At 39.3% G+C, this 20,117-nt stretch overlaps 1 protein-coding gene across 4 annotated transcripts in view; it reads right to left on the reverse strand.

Moving 5' to 3' along the window:
- Positions 1 to 3,770: 3,770 nt before the first annotated feature.
- The window catches only part of LOC110044624 (uncharacterized), a 22,958-nt gene continuing 6,611 nt past the window's right edge, over positions 3,771 to 20,117 (reverse strand). For all 4 annotated transcript variants that reach the window (XM_089291656.1, XM_089291654.1, XM_020750186.2 and 1 more), the window contains 22 exons: positions 19,904 to 20,032; positions 19,326 to 19,502; positions 18,654 to 18,741; positions 18,398 to 18,465; positions 17,834 to 17,900; positions 17,211 to 17,319; positions 16,727 to 16,805; positions 15,548 to 15,723; positions 14,347 to 14,425; positions 13,332 to 13,576; positions 12,449 to 12,611; positions 11,976 to 12,032; positions 11,425 to 11,517; positions 10,805 to 10,875; positions 10,107 to 10,266; positions 9,310 to 9,480; positions 8,240 to 8,421; positions 7,865 to 8,048; positions 6,959 to 7,097; positions 6,318 to 6,468; positions 5,911 to 5,983; positions 3,771 to 5,253 (listed from right to left, as the gene is read on the reverse strand). In XM_089291656.1, coding sequence (XP_089147782.1) covers positions 4,939 to 5,253; positions 5,911 to 5,983; positions 6,318 to 6,468; positions 6,959 to 7,097; positions 7,865 to 8,048; positions 8,240 to 8,421; positions 9,310 to 9,480; positions 10,107 to 10,266; positions 10,805 to 10,875; positions 11,425 to 11,517; positions 11,976 to 12,032; positions 12,449 to 12,611; positions 13,332 to 13,576; positions 14,347 to 14,425; positions 15,548 to 15,723; positions 16,727 to 16,805; positions 17,211 to 17,319; positions 17,834 to 17,900; positions 18,398 to 18,465; positions 18,654 to 18,741; positions 19,326 to 19,502; positions 19,904 to 20,032 — 2,976 coding nt within the window. In that variant the 3' untranslated portion in view covers positions 3,771 to 4,938. The remainder of the gene's footprint in view (positions 5,254 to 5,910; positions 5,984 to 6,317; positions 6,469 to 6,958; positions 7,098 to 7,864; positions 8,049 to 8,239; positions 8,422 to 9,309; positions 9,481 to 10,106; positions 10,267 to 10,804; positions 10,876 to 11,424; positions 11,518 to 11,975; positions 12,033 to 12,448; positions 12,612 to 13,331; positions 13,577 to 14,346; positions 14,426 to 15,547; positions 15,724 to 16,726; positions 16,806 to 17,210; positions 17,320 to 17,833; positions 17,901 to 18,397; positions 18,466 to 18,653; positions 18,742 to 19,325; positions 19,503 to 19,903; positions 20,033 to 20,117) is intronic.

Here is a 20,117-nt window from a genome sequence, read left to right on the forward strand (position 1 = left end):
TACGCCTATGCTGTTTTAAGTGGTATCTTTTAGGGTTCAAATATCGAGCCACGCCCTGATTACTCTCCTTTAGGGGTTTATTTAAATTTTCCCACGAGCATCTCCGACCATTTTATATCGGAGTCCCACCCTCTCCTCTCCCAGGATAGTTTGATCAGCCGCCATCCACAGCCAGGGACAGATATTTTAAAAATACTGGTTTTTGACAAGTTTTAACCGGTTTTTGACTTAGCTCAAAACGCTGTATGTTTACGAGACTGCTGTCAATATCTGCTGCCCTGTATGACAACTGGCATGGCAACAATGCACTGACATGGGTTCGTCGCGTACACATCAAATTCAAAAATGTTCTCCAATGAGCAACTGGCAAGCTTTGATCCTTTTCTGTTTGCACAATTTCAGGAACTACATGAATTGCTGTACACCTAAAGATCCCTAGTCAGCCTCCGCCATTTTCGATGCCATCGAAGTTATTGATATTGCATGGTGAAGCGAAATCTTATTGCTCTACTGAAAGCTATGTTTTCAGTAGTTCCACAGTGATTTCCTTCGTTTCGACATACTCCGAATAAAATATAACAGCCAAACTCTCGCATTTATAACAAAAACAAAGATGTGCCTGGCTAGGGCCCTCTGCTCTATTCATTGTCAAAGGAGTACGATGTGAGAGTTGCTAGGCAGGTTCTTAATTAAGCTGAATGTGTTTCATTCACTTTTTTCTCTAAAACCCTCGATCCTTTGCTTGCTGAAAATGGTAGCAAGCAACTTAACAACACAAACTTTGGTTTTTTGATAGTTAAGCTAACGTATGTGCCGTTGCCATGGTAACATGAATAAATATAAACACGCCTTTTAAAATCAGTTTTGTTTAATTGTAGAAAATCTAGTCAATACATTTTCGTTATAATTTGCATGCAACAAGCTTGTAACCAAACTCACAAGTTAACTATTTTGATAATAATTCCACACAGAGATCTTTAATCATCATCCCTTGTTGAAGGTTCACTGGAATATCTAGAATTTCCTTTGCTAAAGTTCAAAATTTTTTCAATACCCCAGTTACTTATTTTCTAAAGTATTATCGTGCCAAATTTCGTGAAATTCTAATCAGTGGTTCTAGAGAAATAGGCGTTTCTCCGAGAAGGCTATTCCGCATTCAATCGTAATATTTGACTTATTACGCATGCGCTGCATTTAACTGGGTTCTTTTGGTAACAAAGAAAAAGCTGAGAATTGGTGGGTTCTTTGCATCGTTGCCTTTTCTAACACACCTTTGTGATAAAAGACTAAAACTATCAATACACTGCGTTCAATTATGAAGAAAAAGAGCACAGATAGAGCGGGCATTGAGCAAATAAAATGATCGCTGTATCGACGGCACGTACAATCCTTGTGCGCGCGCTGAATCGCGTTAGCAAGAGCGCGCACGAAAACTTTGTTCGGCCACCTTAAGGTAATTCCACTGAAATAGAACCTGCACTAAGATTTTTGTGAAACTTTGCCTGTTGATTGTTTATATTATAGGAACTAAAATTTTAAAATAAATGTGAGGGGTCCCCATGTTCGTTTAGGAGCAACAGTACCTTGTTTATACCCTGTAAATCCTTTCATTATATGGCTGTGTCTCACAAGGACTGGGAACTACCGAATTCACGAATTCGATTGGCTGAAAGCGATATTGACCACGGTCTAGATTTTCCCATCTAGACCGGCATCTAGACCGGTTTCATTTTGCGTTGAAAAAGTAGCAAACTAAAATACAAAAACGTTCACCACTTTCTTTTATTTTCTGCTCAATCATTTATGGAAGTGCCAAAAAGCCTGATGACAAAAAAAAAAGTAAAGGGGACGAGCAAATTTCGGCAGGTTTAAGTTAAAGTCATTTCCGTTTGTAAGCAAAATGCCAGCAAACCGGTTACATTAAACGAATTAAAGTTTTCTTGTTTGACATATAATAAACATCTTATTAACCGAGCTAAGTGGGTCTGTATGGGAGAATCTTGACCTCGGTCTGTACTCACGACCTCGGTCAGGATTCTCCCATACAGACATCCTGCTCGGTTAATAAGAGCTAAATAATAGCACCATGATTGTAGTCACGATTTCTTGCTAAATTCACGTTTCCGACGATTGCTTTTTGTTCTACACTGAGAAATGGTCCATATTTATTTTACACAGAGAAATCTATTACTCAATCCAAAACAACAGAAAAAAAGATAGGTCGCCATATTCGTTTGCGAGGAAATGACGATTTACCTCTAGGGCCAGGTCCAGCTGTAAAGAAAAAGCCGCCATTTTTTAATACACGCGCCCTAATCACGCGTGAAATTATGCGCTGTAGAGATGCGCAATGCAATACTGGGAAATGACCTTAAGGCAGCCGCACACTAGCCGATTTTTTGTCGTAGAACTGCAGATTTTTTGTCGGGGTCAAATCGGGTGAAAATTTGTCGGGCCATCAGCTTGCCGCACACTAGCCGATTTTTTGTCGCGAGTAACCGCGTTGAGGCTTCGGGTCAGGTCATCCAAAATCAAGATGGCGCCTATTCCACTGCCGTGACTCTCATGACATTTCCTAATTGGTTGAGGCGCGCGCGAGCCCCGACAAATTGTCTTGGTCCACCGCACACTAGCCGACAAGGCCCGACAAGACGTTTTGAGATCTAGCACTGTCAGATACCCGAGAAACCCCGATCCTGTCGTAGACCTGTCTGAATTCACCGCTCACTAGCCGACAAGTGAAGATTTTGGTCGGCCGACAGAAAATCGGCTAGTGTGCGGCGGCCTTTAAGTTTTAAGCTACTTAAAAAAGCTCGTGCAGCTAGTTCGTGCGCTGGACAGCGTCGTCTTGAATGAACCCGTCTGTTTCTTTTGACGCTCAGTACTTCGTGGAGCTTAACGAAACTTATGTGGTTTCTCTAGTAAATAAACGGTGGAAAAAGTCGCAATTTAAGGTGGCTCCCTATAGGTTTACGATCGTACGCGCGGTTAGGACGAATGTTCAAGTAATCTGCGCGCGCCCAAAGGCAAACGTCAGTGTTTTGCGATATTTCACGACGTCAACATGAGCGCAAAAACCAAAACTGACAGAGAATTTTCTAGTGTTTCCTTCGGTGGAATTCCGTAAAATTTGGCAGACGGGTAATAAATACTTTACTTTGGTTGGAACTCTGACCAGTTTTTCCGCAGCGCTAAAAGACAATTTGCAAAAATATAAAAAAAACTGCCTTTACAAACCCTGCTTTTTTTCTTGTTTAAAATTCGTATCTCGCCGGTTTTAATGCACTGTAAAAGACTTGGAAGATTTCACCGAAGGAGATTCAAGAGAATCACAATAGTCATAAAACGGTCAAAAAACGCATTTGTTTTGGCATTTATAATTCAAGATTATAACCCAAGGTTTTAAATAACATAAAGACTTTATGATCCACGTTTCGACTGGATAGCTAGGCACTTTGCATTATAGGATATCATGTTACTTTATGGCCTCGAATTAATTTAAGTAACTGATAAACTGCCCAATGTAAGTTTACATAGCCGGATGTAAACAGGTAAACTAGAGTTGGGGTATAAAAATGCTGTTTGTATCGCAGATCGCCAAAGTTTGTGCCCTTGAATATAGGTGATGGCGATTAACAAGCGCGAAACAATGCATTGTGCTTGCAGTTAATTTCAGCTGATTTCAAAAGCATCCCGCAGAAAGTACCAGCGAAATAAAATAAGAATTAAATCGTCCCAGAACTTCAACGCCGAGAAAACATTATTGGCACTTGTTACTGCTCAGTCCTTTTATTTGGGTGCATCTAATCCTTTTACAGAAATCATCAACAACAAGCAATCTTAGGGCTGAACCATGTGAGTTTTTTTAGGGGTGGAGGGTAAGTGATTTGGTGCAGGCATGAAATTTTAACCCTTTCATGCACCAGAATTTTTTTTCCTCGAGACGTGTTTATGCATGTTTTTTTTCTCCGTGTAAAATGCTTTTTCGAACGTGTGTGAAATTTTTTTTCGGCGGTGGTGGAGTGCACGAATGTTTTTTTGGTACAAATGTGGTTGAAGGATATTTTTATCAAACCCCCCCCCCCCCTTAAAAGTCAAATGTTCCACCCCTTACATAAGTTATGATAGTTACCAATCCCAAACTCTTCCTGAGCATTTGATTACTGATCGCTACTGAACCCCGACTTACATACATTATGTGTGCAATAAATATTTTAACCCGAGTGTCATGGGCGATATTGCCGTTTGGATTATCACACTGTACTATAAATATCGACCTTTTTTGTCCTCAAAGTAGAAATTATCATAAGAAGCATAAGCTACTGTAATTTCTAAATATTTATACCACTACATGTACTTGCATTTTAATTATGTTCTTCTACTGTTCTACTCTACTGGTTGAGTACCTCTTTCGGATTCTTTATTGGATGTCTCTACTGGGCCCTTTATATAATGTACCTCTATTGATTCGTAAATACTTTTTTGGTCTCTATAGCTTTCGAAACTCTTCTATAAGTTTAGTCGTCTCTTTTGAACTCTTTACTGTGTCCACCATTGGACCCTTACTTGTATCCTTTTATTGGCTCCTTAGCTGTCGACCCATATTTGGTCCTAAATTCTGTACCTTTATATAGAAGGGCCTCAGTGGTATGCACTCTTAGACAAGGTAAATTTCAAAAATATATATATCCGCTTAACGCCAAACGTCAGATAGATGTGTGATGAGGTACGTAGAAGATAATTTTGGTCTTTATTGCTCTATTCTCTGCAAAGACCTCTTTCATGCTAACTTAAAAGTGTAGCCTTAAAGCGAAAGCTGATAATATGAAACTTTTAACAGATGACAGCTGTCTACCACGAAAACTACAAGTTGGAAGCAGGAAAACAGTGACTACGTACATGAGAGTACAAGACGAAGAACTCATGGACAATTTCATCCTATTTTGGCTCTGCTTCCTTGATGGAAATCACTTTCGTTTTATTTGGTTTGGTGCGGAACCGAAGATAAGCCAGAACAGCTCCAATTATGACTATGGCCACGAACATGATGACACTTATTGCTATTAAAGCATTTCTCGTGGCGTTACTGGTGCTAGCTTCGGTTACCGTGGAGTCAGTCTTCGGTACACACTGGAAATCGGTCACGCCTGAACAGTAATCCGTGGAGAAAAACACGTTATCTGGCGCGCTTTTGAACTCAGTGTTAAGACGAATGATCTTGCCGAGTGTGAGGGAATGGACCTTGTCGATTTCCTGTGAATGAAAACGAAAGCAATGGTTAAAAATTCAGACCTACTGCTGAAGTAATTTTTTTAAGAGAAGACATGTAGTTGTTGAGTTGTATAGGTTTCAAGAGGGCTTCTGGCCTGCCTTTTCTCTCTTTCTTTATATTGGATTAAAGTTCCATAATTTTTAAACAAAGCCCTCTTCATGAATTAAATTCGATAAAATTCACTCGGGAATACTTATACGACAGAGCAAAGATCTTGAAGGGATCGCGTCACTACGAGAACGACACAGAGAGAATAGAATGCTAAATTTTTTCGAACAGCTCGATTATTGTCAGGAATGGAAACCCCTCCTAAATCGCTCCTTTGATTCAGAAAAAAAGTCGGAATAGTACAAGAACAAAGTTGATCCATAACACCAAAAATCCCTCATATAACAGCAATGAACTCTACTGAAGAAAATCTATTGACTGCGGACGCACAGTGGTCAACCAAAGAACTCAGACCACGGGCGCAAAAAGACAACAAAGTCTGCCATATTGAGCTAGAACTACAGTGCCCGAAGAAGAGCTGTAAAACTGCCCGAAAAAAAAGTCTTGTTTTGAACGCATTTTGTAGAACAACATTTAGTATGAATGTGGGTAGTAAATTTGAAATAAGGAATGAAAAGTTTCATAGTTACCTCTTGGGACAGATAACGCTCATACCAGAATCTGTCGCCGTCTCTGATTCGCAAGAAATTTTTCATAATGATGCTGCAAAGAAAAGGGGGATTAATGTTATCTCTATGATTCATCTTTAGAACGCCTCATTGCTTTAATCCGGTCCTATTTCTTAACGGTGGAAAATGACCTTGGTTACCGGGTAATCAAGTAATTATTACTTGGTAATTTAGCATGGTTACCAGGTAATTTAGCTCAGTTGTGTTTGAGAACACTAAAATAGTAGACATTCATTGATATTCATTTAGACCGTCTCAAGATAACCTGTGGTCCACCGCTATGTAGTCAAAATTGGAGTATATTCAGTTCTGTCCCCATAAGCGTTATGTATGAAGATCTGCCTTCCTTTGAATCCAGAATTACTTACGCTCTGAAGGTCGGTCCCAGTTCACTGCCACTCTCGTGGTCCTCGGCCAGTCCTCCTACCCATAAGTCAATGTCGTTTATGTCTTGGTAGAGATCCTCTATCTTTGTAGCAGTCTTGGAATCTTTGGTGATTTCTGAAAAACTGCTGAGCCCTACAAGGAAACAAGAACAAAACCGGCTTCCATTTAACATGAAAAAGGCCAAATCATTATGTGCAGTTTTTTTTATTAAAATTTGGCAAAAACGTTACTGAATTCTGTCTGTATAATTTGACGGCTCAAATGTGCTGCATCGTTGAGAAAACAAGGCAAGCGAAGTTAAGTGTCAATTGAAGGAACGGGACAACGAAAAGGTAGACAAACAGGCTGAAAAATGAAAGATGGAACGAGTGAAGGACAAAGACTCCAAATATCAAATGCAAACAATCGAATATCCGTAACACCGAGAGTGACCAACAGAGCAGCTGAAATTGTGTCAATACTCAGCCTGGAAAGTACTGCAAGACTTCATCCTTATGGTTAGGGGAAAAGGGGATTCAATCAGACGCCCGTGGAGACCTGTGTGATAATATCACGAATGCTTCTGTCACAAAGCTATAAAAAGATGTCAAAGCCTGCATTGTGCATAGGTCAGCTCACCAACCTCTTAAACCAAGAGCCTTTCTCGCAGAGTTGTAATCCGGTAAGCCATGATCTCTTCCACGCTGAATGTTCTTGGAGGCTAAATCTGAACCAAGTTTAGGACCAGACGGAAACAGAGCGTTCCGCATGGCATCCACCATCTAAGTCACGAAGAAAGAAAAGTCGATCAATTTTTTTAAATCGTATCTAAGCTACAAGAGTTAAATGAGTGCCAGTGGATAATAGGTAGCGCAAGCTTTTAGTGCGTAAAACAATATGGCAGGTCCAAAACCCTCTTGATCATTCTCACTTAATCTTTGCAAATACTCGTGACGTAACGGACCACTTAGCCCTAGTTTCTGGGCTTTTTAAAATGAAGACAATAAGTACTGCTGTTCTTTTTAGAACTACCCTGGCCGACAACGCTATACGAACTACTGATACTTCTAGGTTCAAATCGTTTACTAAAATGAAGAGGAAAAAAACAGAAACGTTACAAAGCTGACTTTTTTCGAGATCAACCTGGGATGACCACGTGATTAATGATTTTAACGTGATCGATTTTAATAATCTACTCTTATTATATCAAAACCTTATTTGGTTTCGGGCGATGCTTAGCGGAACAAAACAAAAAACAACAGATCAAGATCGAGGAATGCCGAAGAAATCATCTTTTTTGTATTTATCAAGCTAAACCTTGAAATTAACCTGAGTTAAGTTAATTTGTCGAAACTGGCCTCTTGTAGATTAGAGAAATCGAATGATACTCAAATCTGCGTCAGTTAAACTGGAGAAGAACGCTAAAATGTCAGGACTAAGAGCGGCAATGTATGTGTCGAATTGAAACAAACGTACAGCTGACGAGCCTGACAGATCCAGACTAAAAAATATGGAGTAGGTAATTATGAATGTTTATCATGCTCCAAACCTTTAAGTCAACTTCCTGTGCGACTTGTTTCACTGCTCCTCTAAAGAGGGAATCTATTCCTCCCTCTCTCGCCACTCTTTCAGGAGAAAAGAAAACGTCCCTAAGAGGGATATGACCGTAATGGGACATCGTACCATCCTCTTCAAACCGCCACAAGTGAGTGTTGACTTGACTGTGGCCGAATCTAAGAAGGAAACAGAAAGTTATGCAACAAAATATTTGAAAAGTCGTTACCAACCACTTATTCAAGTTTGTTACGGCGCTTCAATCTCGAACGATAATTTTTATGTATCTAAGCAAAGAAAATGGCGTTAAACCATGATATGACATGGACAAAAAAAATTATTTTTTTGATGTTTCATGATGTCTGGTTACCTGAATGCTGCTGTAGACATCATGTTGCTCATACCGACGTCAATATTCTTATTATACCCCTGATAAGCAGGAATGTGTTGAGTTCCCCCCAACGTGGCTGGCAAGTATTCACGGAACGTAATGGCCTGGATCTCTGCCGCTACCAGGCGACGCACGGCCTGAAATATCTCCTCGTCAGAAGCCTGGGGAATAGAACAGGTAGCCATAAGTCTAAACAGCCTTCTCACAAGTTGTAGTAGTCCTTGTCTTGCGTTTGGCAAGAGTAAATATGCGAATCTTTTGCCTATAGGGTAGGCAGACTATTGAGGTCGATCGGAGACTGAAGAGAGTCACGAAGACTAACTCTCAGTGTACAAGTTCTGACTTGTGCAAGAATTATTACGGAGAATCGCTGTCTTAATCAGTGAAAGGTTGACCCTCACAGAAATAAAATGGCGACAATGATGAAAAGGACTTTTCGTTAGAGATTATTTGCAGTGTTTTTTCCCTCAATAGATCATGTGACTTTGTACTTAAGCGACCACGTGGAGCTGCTTTTACGAGTTTGTTATGGTCATAACCTATCATAGAAAGTGCTGTTGTTAGCTTTGTTAGTGTCTGATTCGAACTAAATGGTTTAACTCCAAATTAGAAAATCCTAACTAAAATGAAGCTGTCGCTAACTTTAACTTAGACATCGAAACTCGCGGTTCCGAACCTCTAGCAACTGAAGGTCTCTCCGTATCACAAAACTGCTTGAATGATTCTGAGTTCCAATAATTGAAACCATGCTCATCTACATAATATCTCACTTAGTCATCGACCTTTCAGAAGGCTTATCTCCTCGTGCACAAAACCCAGCCCAAATTCCTCCAAAACCACACAAATGCAACCATGAAATTCTAAAAAAAGTTTTTCGTTCTCGTTTGATTTAATCTAGTTTTAACTTGTTTTAAAAAAGATTGTCTTCATAGCTCACCATTTTGTCGTAAAGGAATTCAAGAGCAATTGTTTAAACAAGTGTCTGTAACAAGGGGGTTTCAATTTCAATGAAAATTTAGTTTATTTTTACATAAAAATTGCTTATTTACCTGTGGATTTTCTCCTTTATATTCGTCACAGAGTCGGTTGTGTTCTCTCACAAAGAGGGTGTGAAGTGCAATCAGTCCCGGCTGTTCATTGGCTCTCGAGTCACCAGCAGCAAACAGTCGAGTTGGTTCGCGACCAACTGGGTTGTCATTGGAAACAGAAATTGTGTTTTCCTATTTACCAAACACAACATAAACTGAGCGTTTACTTGGAATATCACAAACCTCATCACATAAATATCAAGTTAAAATGTTAAAGAAGCAAAACTTTATAACATATGTAATAAGAAGTGTGAACGTATGAAGAGGAAGGTGTCAGAAACTCAATGGGAACATCACCATAGATTTCAAATCGGATTGACTGTTTAGAGATAAAAGTTCAATTATTTGGGGTTGACTTTTCTGCAAAATAAACTGTCTAAAACAGAACAAAACCTAAGGGTACTTAGATGTTAGGAAAGCTAGGATGCTATTGGTGAAAGAAGAATATGTTATGTTTTGTTTTAGGGTGTTTATGCTTTGTTTCTTTTGTCTCGGCTTTGTTTGGTTGTTGTTGTTTTGTTTTTTTTTTTGTATTTTTCCTTCTTCTAACTCTTTTTTGCTTCGTATCTAAGATTTCACCAGTGACCAAAATGACATGGCTATATTGGTAAATGTTTGCCAAAGTTCGACTGCAAGTTAAATTTCTTTTAACTTTCTTCAGTAGAGAAAGAGATCACGAGTGAGCAACCGTCCCTTTACTGATATGGGTCCTGGTTTAAACAGCATTTTTAAGGAGCTTTTACTTCACGGCGACTTACCGGTAGCAGATCTCCAGGTCCGGTTTTCAACTTGCCATCTTTAAATTCTCGCAGTGCCTTGTTTCTTTCTTCTGTTTCGCCATACACGACAGAGCCATCAATGTACGAGGTTAGTATATTAATCTGTTGCCTGGGAGTACTGGTAACGCGGCCCGTACATCTGGTCACGGAAGATAATAACATAGTTTAAGATAGTCAGGAAATTACTGTGGTTTTTGTTTTGGTTTTACTATGGTTTGAGATTGGCTGAGTAGTCTAGTTCGTAAGTAATTGGTCTGGGTTTGGTTTTACGGCGTTCGACTGAGAACCACTCCAATACCCAAATTTTTATTTTACTATTTTAAAAGAAGGATGCCTTATTGGCTAATTCAAATTGCGTCACATATTAAATTGAGATGCCTTTCTTCAAGTTGATAGATGTGAACTCTGGCAAAATTGACTGGAGGAAACATAAATCACTGCCAAAATTTATGTTTGAAGGCCTGCGATCGCGCACAATCTTTTGTTTTGAGTTCAAACACTACTCATGAATTACATAACCGAAATGTTTAACGTTCAGCAATAACAAAGCAGTGACAAAGCCCTGTACAGTCCAGCATGCAATGAGCATTGGCGCCCACTCCTAAACAGAGTGATACTACATATATAGAGGATATCATTTGCTGCCTACATATGATTGAAACAAACAGTTATCAAACCTGTTGAAGTTCGAACGCACGAATGGAAGGTAAACATTGCCTTTATTTTGCCTGTCAAAGTGAATATCGCCCTGAACCGAGACAAGATAAAAACATAGATTGCACACAGTAATGAGATATTTATACTATAGCTGGTAATAGAAGGTTCACAAATCATTGATCAATCAAAAGAGAGAGTCGGTAAATCCAATATTTCTGAGTTGTAGTTTGTAAAATATAAATTTCAAAAATGTCAAGAACACGAAGTTTAATCAAATAGCACGTAATTACTCTTAGGAGATATCCGGGAAAATGTTAATTTCTAGGTAGGTTAATTAAATTTACATTAACAAAATGTCTGGATTCCAGGAAGCACGTCTTTTTTTAAAGACATTTGATATTTGAAGAAAACAACATAAAACACAGAGTTGAATATTAAAGTGAATATAATTATGTATCGAACAAATAGGAGTGCAATTCGAATGATTTTTTGAAGATTCTCGACATTGGACGAGCTTTTCTTGAAAACGGAGTAGAACTTGGGATTAATATCATAGCATTTTTCTCGTCCAGTAAGAATTCAGTTGAACGTGCTATAAGGAATTTAGTTCCATTATATATTGAATGCTCCCAGAACTGACCTTTGGAACTGGAATGGGCAGCATTACGTCACTCGTGACATCAAAATCACGACTTGACAGCTCCGGTGATTTATCTGTGTCATGAGCCAGGAACTGCAAAGAATAAAGAAAACAAAATGTGACCGTGCGGTTGTCGTATTGTAACATGTTGCAACCATATTGTTACATGGGTCTTCCATAGTATGTTGCTATTGCGTTATAAACATTGCAATGTCACACATCAGTAACGTCGTTGTCATGTTATAGAATTGAAAAGAACCAATGAATGCTTATTAATCCTCCTCCCTTCAGACTGCTGATACCGCTACTGCGGCAAGGCGGGGAGTACTAAACAGAGAATCTTTGAACCAAAACATCAAAACATTTTCTAACCCTTCACACCCAAAAGAATTTTATACCCAACAATTCTAACATTGAGGCAGGGACTCCTAGAGAGAGAATCTATGAACCAAAACATCTTTTTTTAACCTTCACACCCAAAAGAATTTTATAACCGGAAATCCTAACATTGACAAAAACCAACTAAAGAATGCCTTTAATGGGCTTACTACCTGCCCATAAGTCATATGAAGATCACTGAGTCTGCGACGGCTAATCTTGGGTTCAGTCTGCAATGAAATATAGAAAACATCGCCATTAGCTTCTCAACCTTGAATTTCTTTAAGCAAAACTTTTAAATCGATCAGACAAGCGGCAGAATTTTATTTTACGGGTGGCATAGTAGTTGATTCAATTTCAGCCTGAGGAAAATTAATTACAATGTGAGCGAAACGAATGTCGTAGTTCTATGTCATAAGAAAATCCCTATTCAAACGATAAGTGATTTACATGTATACGTCATGGTTCTCTTGAATGAACGTTTCTGCGAACTAGTTGCCCCGGAGTTTGGTGTGTATACCTTCATGCATCCTGTATCAAGGGATCTCCTACCGATTTCCCCAAAGAGACCACTTAATACTAGTTTGATTAGCAAAACCAGAGAGGCTAATTGTATCTTTTCTAACCCTGTATACTTGTCCCTTACCTGCTGAAATAGCTCGTTGCTGATTTTCCTCGGAGAGGGCCTGTTGGCGCCAGCAGGCATAACGATGCCATCAGCGTACATGGCAGGGGCATCGCGTACCACGTCTTCGAGTATTGCACCCCAGAACACGTGATCTTTGTTGTTCGAGGTACCGTCCAAGCGTCTATAATACAAAAAGAAAGGTTTTTTAAACCTGAATATTTAAACTTGCTAAAAAAGGTCTCCAGCATTTATCAGCACTTCTTCTTTCATGCTCTAATAATGGTATCAGAGAAATGCCCTATGGTATGTTTCAAAGTTACCACAGCAACAGTCTAACTCGTTAACAACAATCTTTATATAGCCTTATTGGCTAATAACCTTAAAAAGGGTCTGGTGACCCTCATTTTTGAAAACAGAGAGAAACAGAGAGGGACCTTAGAGAGAGCCACCTTAAATTTGAAAAATTTAAGGTAGCTAATGTGACTTTGCTGTTTGTCTACGAAAAGCAAATGGATTTCTGCCACCGAAAAGCAAGCGGAAGTCTGTCTTCGTTGATCGTTTTCTACCTGTTTAAATCAACTAATGGCACCTGTACGTGCTGTAGTGTTAGACTTGCCACAACTCGACGTTTGCTTAATCCTTATTGCAAAGGACTTTGAGAAAGTCTACTGTAGTGTACAAGTGTCCCTATGTACTGTTACCTTTTTCTGCGCAAAGAGGAGTACTCATTCAAAAAGCCATCAAAAACTACTTTACAAATTACAAATTATCATACAGAAGGGATTTCAATGAGGGAGTACTAAACCACTCGTGGATTACACACTCCTCTTCATCCGGGATCCGAGCTGGGTATTTTCGCAAATTAACTTCATCAGTGAATAAAATATCCTCTTCTTCATACCTTCCATCTGTTACACTTGGTGTGGACCCTATTTTCCTTCCAGCCTGACAACCACTAGCAGTGCTCTCCGTGAACACAACATAAGACGCGGTACTGGAGTTCAGCGGTTGCCCACCTGGACTAGGCATCACACTCACTGTGTACTTAAAGGTCTCGTTGCTTAGGTCCTTGTACTCTACGCCAAGATTTATTTTCAAATCCACTGTTCTGCCATCAGAATTAATCGTTACTCTTGAGTTTGAAGGCTGAAGAGGAAAATCAGTTGTTTACACGGTTACAGTTTCTTCTCTTCTCGTTTTTATATACGACAATTTTTACCCCATGCATGGGTATGGGTATTTTGGTCGTTGGCAAACTCCTTCCGAAGTGACCCTATTTGGTTCCGAACATTTCTATGAATAGCATTCTGTGGTAGAGCGGTTTTCAGTTGTTCAGTGTCGTAAAGTCACAACCACATGATCACTCTGGCCAATCAAAAAAAGACAAAAAGGGGCCGGTGAGCCAATCAAAGGTCGAAGCAACTACGTGAAGCCAGCGTCCTACGCGGGAAAACATGTGTGAGCGGGTCACGATTAGTTTTGCCGTTAGTTCTGATTGGGTGAGACAGTGAAAGGACCTTTTATCAAACCAATCACTAAAGCGTGGTAATGTAAACCCAATCCACTTTCGGCTCTCAAGGGAAAACTGCTCCGACATAGGGCTTGGGAGAAGTTTCCATTCAATCCAATGATCTTGAACTAGACCGTTAGCTTCAGCCAGAAGCCAGGCAAACTTTCGAATCTAAACAATGCAGAAAGTACACTGATTGAATAGCTATAAAATACTCGCAATATTAAATGCCAGCATAATTATATTCTTTCTCCAAAACGCAGTTTGTAATCATCCTGCGCTTGTCTGCTCGAACGCTGATTAAAACTGATCCAGGCTTAAAAAGTACGTAACTGAGGTTTTATTTTCTCTTTTGTTAATAGAGTTTCTTTCGTTGCTAATATGACACATTAAGCTAGTGACTTACCTGTTCTTTAATTTCCGTAACGAATAAAGAAAAGCACTTGTCAAGGGTGGAATATGAAAACGTTTTCCCTGAATCCGCTCTGAAAGAAGGTTTAAAATCATAGTTAGTTTCCTTAGAGATAATGTCAAGAAACTGTCATGCTTATATGCAATTGAAATAAAGAAAATAAGCAACTAAATGAAATGTCAACCTGTTTGGGACTGAAGGGGTAGACAATGGGAGACGAAATGGTATATAAACAATCACGGTGTTCCATATTTTCAATCTATTTGTATCTCGTTTCTAAACTATTATGATCGTTTATGGATCCTTCCCAGGCCTATTCTGATTTTGCTCGTTTTCTTAATGTTAGGACTGCAAGCCAGCTCTTTTCCTTGGGAATGGCACTTTTGCAATATATTGACTTTGTTATTCGATACGCGTAATACGGTGCATGTACCGTAAATTCTCGAATTAGCGCCCGGAGCGCTTATTTCAAAATTAGTAGAAGACGGAGGCGCTTATTCGAGGGGGCGCTTAACCGAGGGGAAGGGGGGCGCTTATTAAATTTTTCCCAAATGCTGACCCGACGTGATCATTTTTTAATACATCATCTGCGCATAAACAACAACATAAGCAGTTTATCGACATATAAAACGTGTTCACAAACTGAAGAAATGTACAAATCTAATACTACACAACGAAAACTATACATCCTTTGTTGTCTCATTACTTGTCCACAAGATCGGGGGAGGAGAGGGGGGCGCTTATTCGAGGAGGGGCGTTTATTCGAGGTGGGGGGCGCTAATTCCAGGATTTACGGTAACTCGGCAAGCTAACTGAGAACTCAATAACTCAGTCATATGGTCGTGCATGTGCGAGCCGGCTGCACATAGTCAGCGATCCCAATTGTTGGAACCTCCAATAGCTCTAAAATGTTACAACAAACCGGAGCAAATAAATCATGATGGGAAATGAAATCGGTCACTGAAGAAAGGTTAAGTCCCGACTGTCGTTTCCTTCACAGTAGATTATTTGATTAATCAATGGATTAACTTGTTAATTCATTATTAGTCTTAATCATTTTTCCTAACTGCCAATTTGTATCTTTGAAATTAGATGGTGGGGCGTTACTCAACAGTGAGTGAACTATCACTTTAAAATTAAGCAGTTATCAGTCCTTCCCAATAAAAATTACTTTAATAAGGCTACCCATACTTACATGTCGGGCTGAAGGACACGCAGTCTTGTATCAGGAGGTACGTCAGAGTATGTCACGGTGACACCAGACAGCCACTTGACATGAACTGTTACCTGGCCACTGTTTCGCCCCAGTCCAAAGTGAGCGACTCGCGAACTCTGACCCAAGAAGTGAGTACTGGAACCGATTTCTTGTGTCTAATAAGAAAGCTAACTTTGTCAGAGGGAAGTATATATGTTGGCAAAAATGTAATTAAGTTGTTTCCGGAGGTCTGTTGCTTTTGTTTCAGCCCCCCAGGCATAGCAGAGGTTCGCTCGGCAATTGAAAACATGAAAAACGGAAAAGCCCCAGGAATTGATTCACTTCAAGCTGAACTGTTGAAAGCGGATATTCTTATTTTTGTTTCTGTTGCTACGTTGTTTTCATCTGTCCTGTTCTTTTAATTGTTGTTATTGTTGTTTTTCTTTTTCTTTTTCTTTTTGTGTTGCTACAATTTACTTATTCTAATCCACCGTAGGAAAAAAGATGGCGACTGGTACGTTTACCCATAATTCGTAGCGCACGAAAACTTTAACAACTTTCACAAAAACGTGCAGAAAAGTTCATCAAAATCTTCAAACCCAGCATACACAATGCTGACAGGGACAAATAATGCAAAAATATGGCTCAGTCCTTGCACTTTATTGGCTGCGTAACGCTCGCATGGTATTGTGGTAAAACGTACAGCCGCCATCTTTTTCCTACGGAAGATTGTTGGCTTTTGCGGGATTTGAGGAGTATCTGAGGAGTTAAAAAGCGTGCTTAGTTCAAAGCAAAGTGTAAAAAAATACTCCACAGAGAGTATGAAATCTAGTAAAACAGTACCGAGGACTAACAACGAAGATGATAGTAAATTGCAATAATGACGATCTGAAAGCATGCTGGCCCTCAATTATTTATTGTGTGACTTCTCTTTCTTTGAAATTCTTCAAATGTCTATCTATCTGTAACGCGGCTGAATTCTTTCAAGATGACAGCCCTTCTTAAATGACCAGAAGTAGCCAAGTTTATGATTTAAAAGTTAAGAGTTGGACACAGATGGTGAAAAGAGCTGGGTAACGTGTAGTACTTGTGTTTTTGCAGTCGGTACCGGGAGAAAATATCAGGTTCAGTACTCGCCATGTGGGTGATGGAAAAAAAAACGACTAGGTGAGAAAATACCTGTTTGTGATTATTTGCCATGGTAACTTGCACACGGGCACCAAGGCTGTCACATAATTTATTTTGATTCTTGGCACACCTATTAAAAATGGAAAATTACATCAATTTTTTTCTTGGTAAAAAACTTTGACTTACGGCGAAGAAGGTGTAAATGGCTTGGCCATGTGCAAAGTATGGAGCTCACAGCGCATTCAAGAGCCGCACTGACATGAACTCCTGAGGGACGAAGGAAAAGGGGGCGCCCAAGAACAACATGGAGGAAAACGGTAATGGACGAGATGAGGAGTGCTGGTATTGGTTGGGAGAGAGCCACAAGACTAGCCCACGACAGAGTGATCTGGAGGGACCTCGTTGAGACCCTATGTGCCACGGGGCATTCCGGGATTGAGTGAGTGAGTAAAAAGCTTTGGCTGTTACAGTTTGGAATGCCTTAAAACAAATTAATCCGTTAAAAGGAGCGACTTAAGGTGATGAAATAACTTACTGATGTACAGCACGCACTCTTATCCAGTTGTTTGGTTCTTTCTGTTGATACTGGTAGAAAAATGGAGCTCCGACGTTATTGCACACTATGACATCTTCATCACCATCATCTGAAGACAAGACAGAAAATTTTGAAGAACTTCAATTCATCTCATCTATGCCGTGAAATAAATCTATATGAGGGAATGGTTCCATAACACGAGGATGTGATAGGTCTAAGCTTGAATTGTTGCAAATTTATTCTTTCCAAATGCCACGCACTTCTTCCAGTTACCACCTTACTTACTTATTACATGTGAAATGAATTGCTTATACATCAAGCAATTTTACAACGGTTTTGGCGTTCTATTTGACTCCTGGATTTGATGTTCAGTTGTAACTCACAACTGACTAGTATCGTGCCATGTTAGTTAAGACAGGAAAATGTATCCACTTGGCCCAATTTAAATCAACGTTGTAAAAGAAAACTTAAACGAACATCTATAAATGCCTCCAGATGCTCAAATACAGTCCTTGCTTCTCCTTACTGCTGCAAAGCCATGACAATCTGATAAGAAACTCAAAGCAATATTGTTTTAAAAGAGATGTATGCGTAGGTCTAGTGTTCTTTGTGTAATGTCTAACCATCATAGTCCCATTTAAGTAGACCCCGTCCTTTCCCTCTACCGTTCAATCCGTAGACAGCAGACACCTGAAAAATAGTATGGAATCGTTAATCAGAAGCCATGGCATATATTCCTTATCGAAGGATGTGCCCAGCCTTATGCCTATTAGCTCTTTGCATTTATTCAGTTTTCTAATCATCTCCTACTTCCTGCAGGTCCTTACCAGCCTTTGGCTGCCTAATATAGTTCAGTTTAGCTGCAAATATTATAACTGTATGTATCATAACCTGCATTACCAAAACAACATACTTTGATTAAAAACGTCACGGCTGTAACTTTTTAACATCAGTTAATTACACAACTGCTCAACAAAACCTCAGTTCAGGAATTTTTTTTTTGAGAGCGTTTTTCTGGGTGGATATATACATTGTGTTTCCGAAGAAGTCAAATGATAGGAAAGCTTTTCGAAAAAATAAAAAACTCGTTTCCGAAAGGAGATAATTCAGATAAAATTTCCTCGTTTGAGAACACCAACATGGCCGCCGTGACATCAAAACTCATGTGAATTACCACTTATGCATACCTCTTGAGTTTTTCCGTTTTGGCCAGCGCCAAGGTTTTGCCATAAGTTCATCTTATTGAAGTCATTTCCTGAAAAAGCACATACATCATCATTAGAGTTGAGGGACTCAGTAAAAAGTGAAAAAAATATTTTGAAATGTCGCGAACTGAGCAATTCCGGCCGAACTTATGCCATTTCATTGAAAAATACGCTTGTAAATAAACTTACAATACTTGAAATCGCACCACACATTACACTTACAAATGTGCAATCTTACCACTTGTCGAGATAAAATCCAGAAATCCATTGTTATCAAAGTCCATTAATGCTGCTCCCCACGGCATACCTCCATTCTCCACACCAGCCTAGAGCACAAAACCCACCAACACCAAGTTAAATGATGGCAGATGGTGGGACATGTGTGGTAATGAGTCGAACCGAAGTAATCACATGATCACGAGCTATGGAAGAGCATTGTGAAGAACAATTCTAGCACGATAATTGTTTGTTTTTTCGAACTGTAACCAGAAACTGTGACTAATAAACCTTGGAAAAGACTTTCTTAAACCCTTTCGAACTCAGTAGATGGTACCAAACGTCTTTCAAAAAGAAAAGCTAAGTAAGATAAGAGGATAAAAATTGGTCCCGCGCTATTTCCTACAGCAAGAATAACGAAAAACAAATCATGGGTTCTGAAAATCAAATGTTGATTTATTTCCTCATTACGTTAATCTGAATAATTTTGTTTTTTGGAAAATATATCCTCTATTAATACACATAAACCTATATACAATACAATGCAATAAACTACAATTTTAACGGTTGCAAAACTAATATAACAATAATATAACAAAAGAGGAGCTCAGTACAGCAGAAACTAATGATGAAGACATATCACATATCAACAGTGTTTTGTGGTGTGTTAATAAAAAAAGAGAAGACATATCACCTTGTCTGTGGCCTCTTCAAATTGCTTTCCTCCTTGATAACGATATAGCACATTTCCGCTGTCAACATACATACAACCAGACATTGAACATTCACTACGGTTCTGATACATGGCGGTAGAAAACCAGTCGAGAAAGCCATCGTTGTCCCAATCTCCTATCGCATGACCCTTAGCGTTCTGTTAACAAATAGTTTATTGCATTGATTGGTGTAAGTACTGTATATAAGCAAGAGTTGATTATACTATAGCGTTGACACAGTTAAGGACATTTTGGTACTTTCTTTTTATGTTCCCAATCGAATATGGCTTGTTATAGTTTTTACAAAATTACTTTTATTTTTTCATACAGCAGGACTGAATGCTGTCTAGTTTCGAACTAATTGGATGGAAAAAAAGACCAGAGGTATGCCAAAATTAGACGAGGTTACACACAGGAAAGTCTAATTTTCACAAGTTACAAGTACGTTCAACAGCTATAAGATTCTTTCTTAGTTCTGCGTTGATCCCAAATGCACTTATTGGGATTTCTCATTTCGAAGTGGAGGTAACTGAGCGAAACAAAGAATTCGTTCAAGTACCTGCATGGCGCCCAGGCCGCAAGGCTCCGTACACTCGGTAAATGTGCCGTTTTGATTGTTCCAAAACAATCGGCTAACACCGTAGTCTGCTGTCACTAACAATTCTGGCCAACCGTCATTGTCAAAGTCCTACAACGTAGACCACTTTAAAGTTAGATGCTATCGCTACATCTTGTGATCTAGATGTAATCGTTTCATATTCTAAATAAAACAT

This window comes from Orbicella faveolata, unplaced genomic scaffold (genome assembly GCF_042242905.1).
Source record: "Orbicella faveolata isolate gen_17 unplaced genomic scaffold, um_ofav_v1 contig_24, whole genome shotgun sequence".
Lineage (NCBI taxonomy): Eukaryota > Metazoa > Cnidaria > Anthozoa > Scleractinia > Merulinidae > Orbicella > Orbicella faveolata.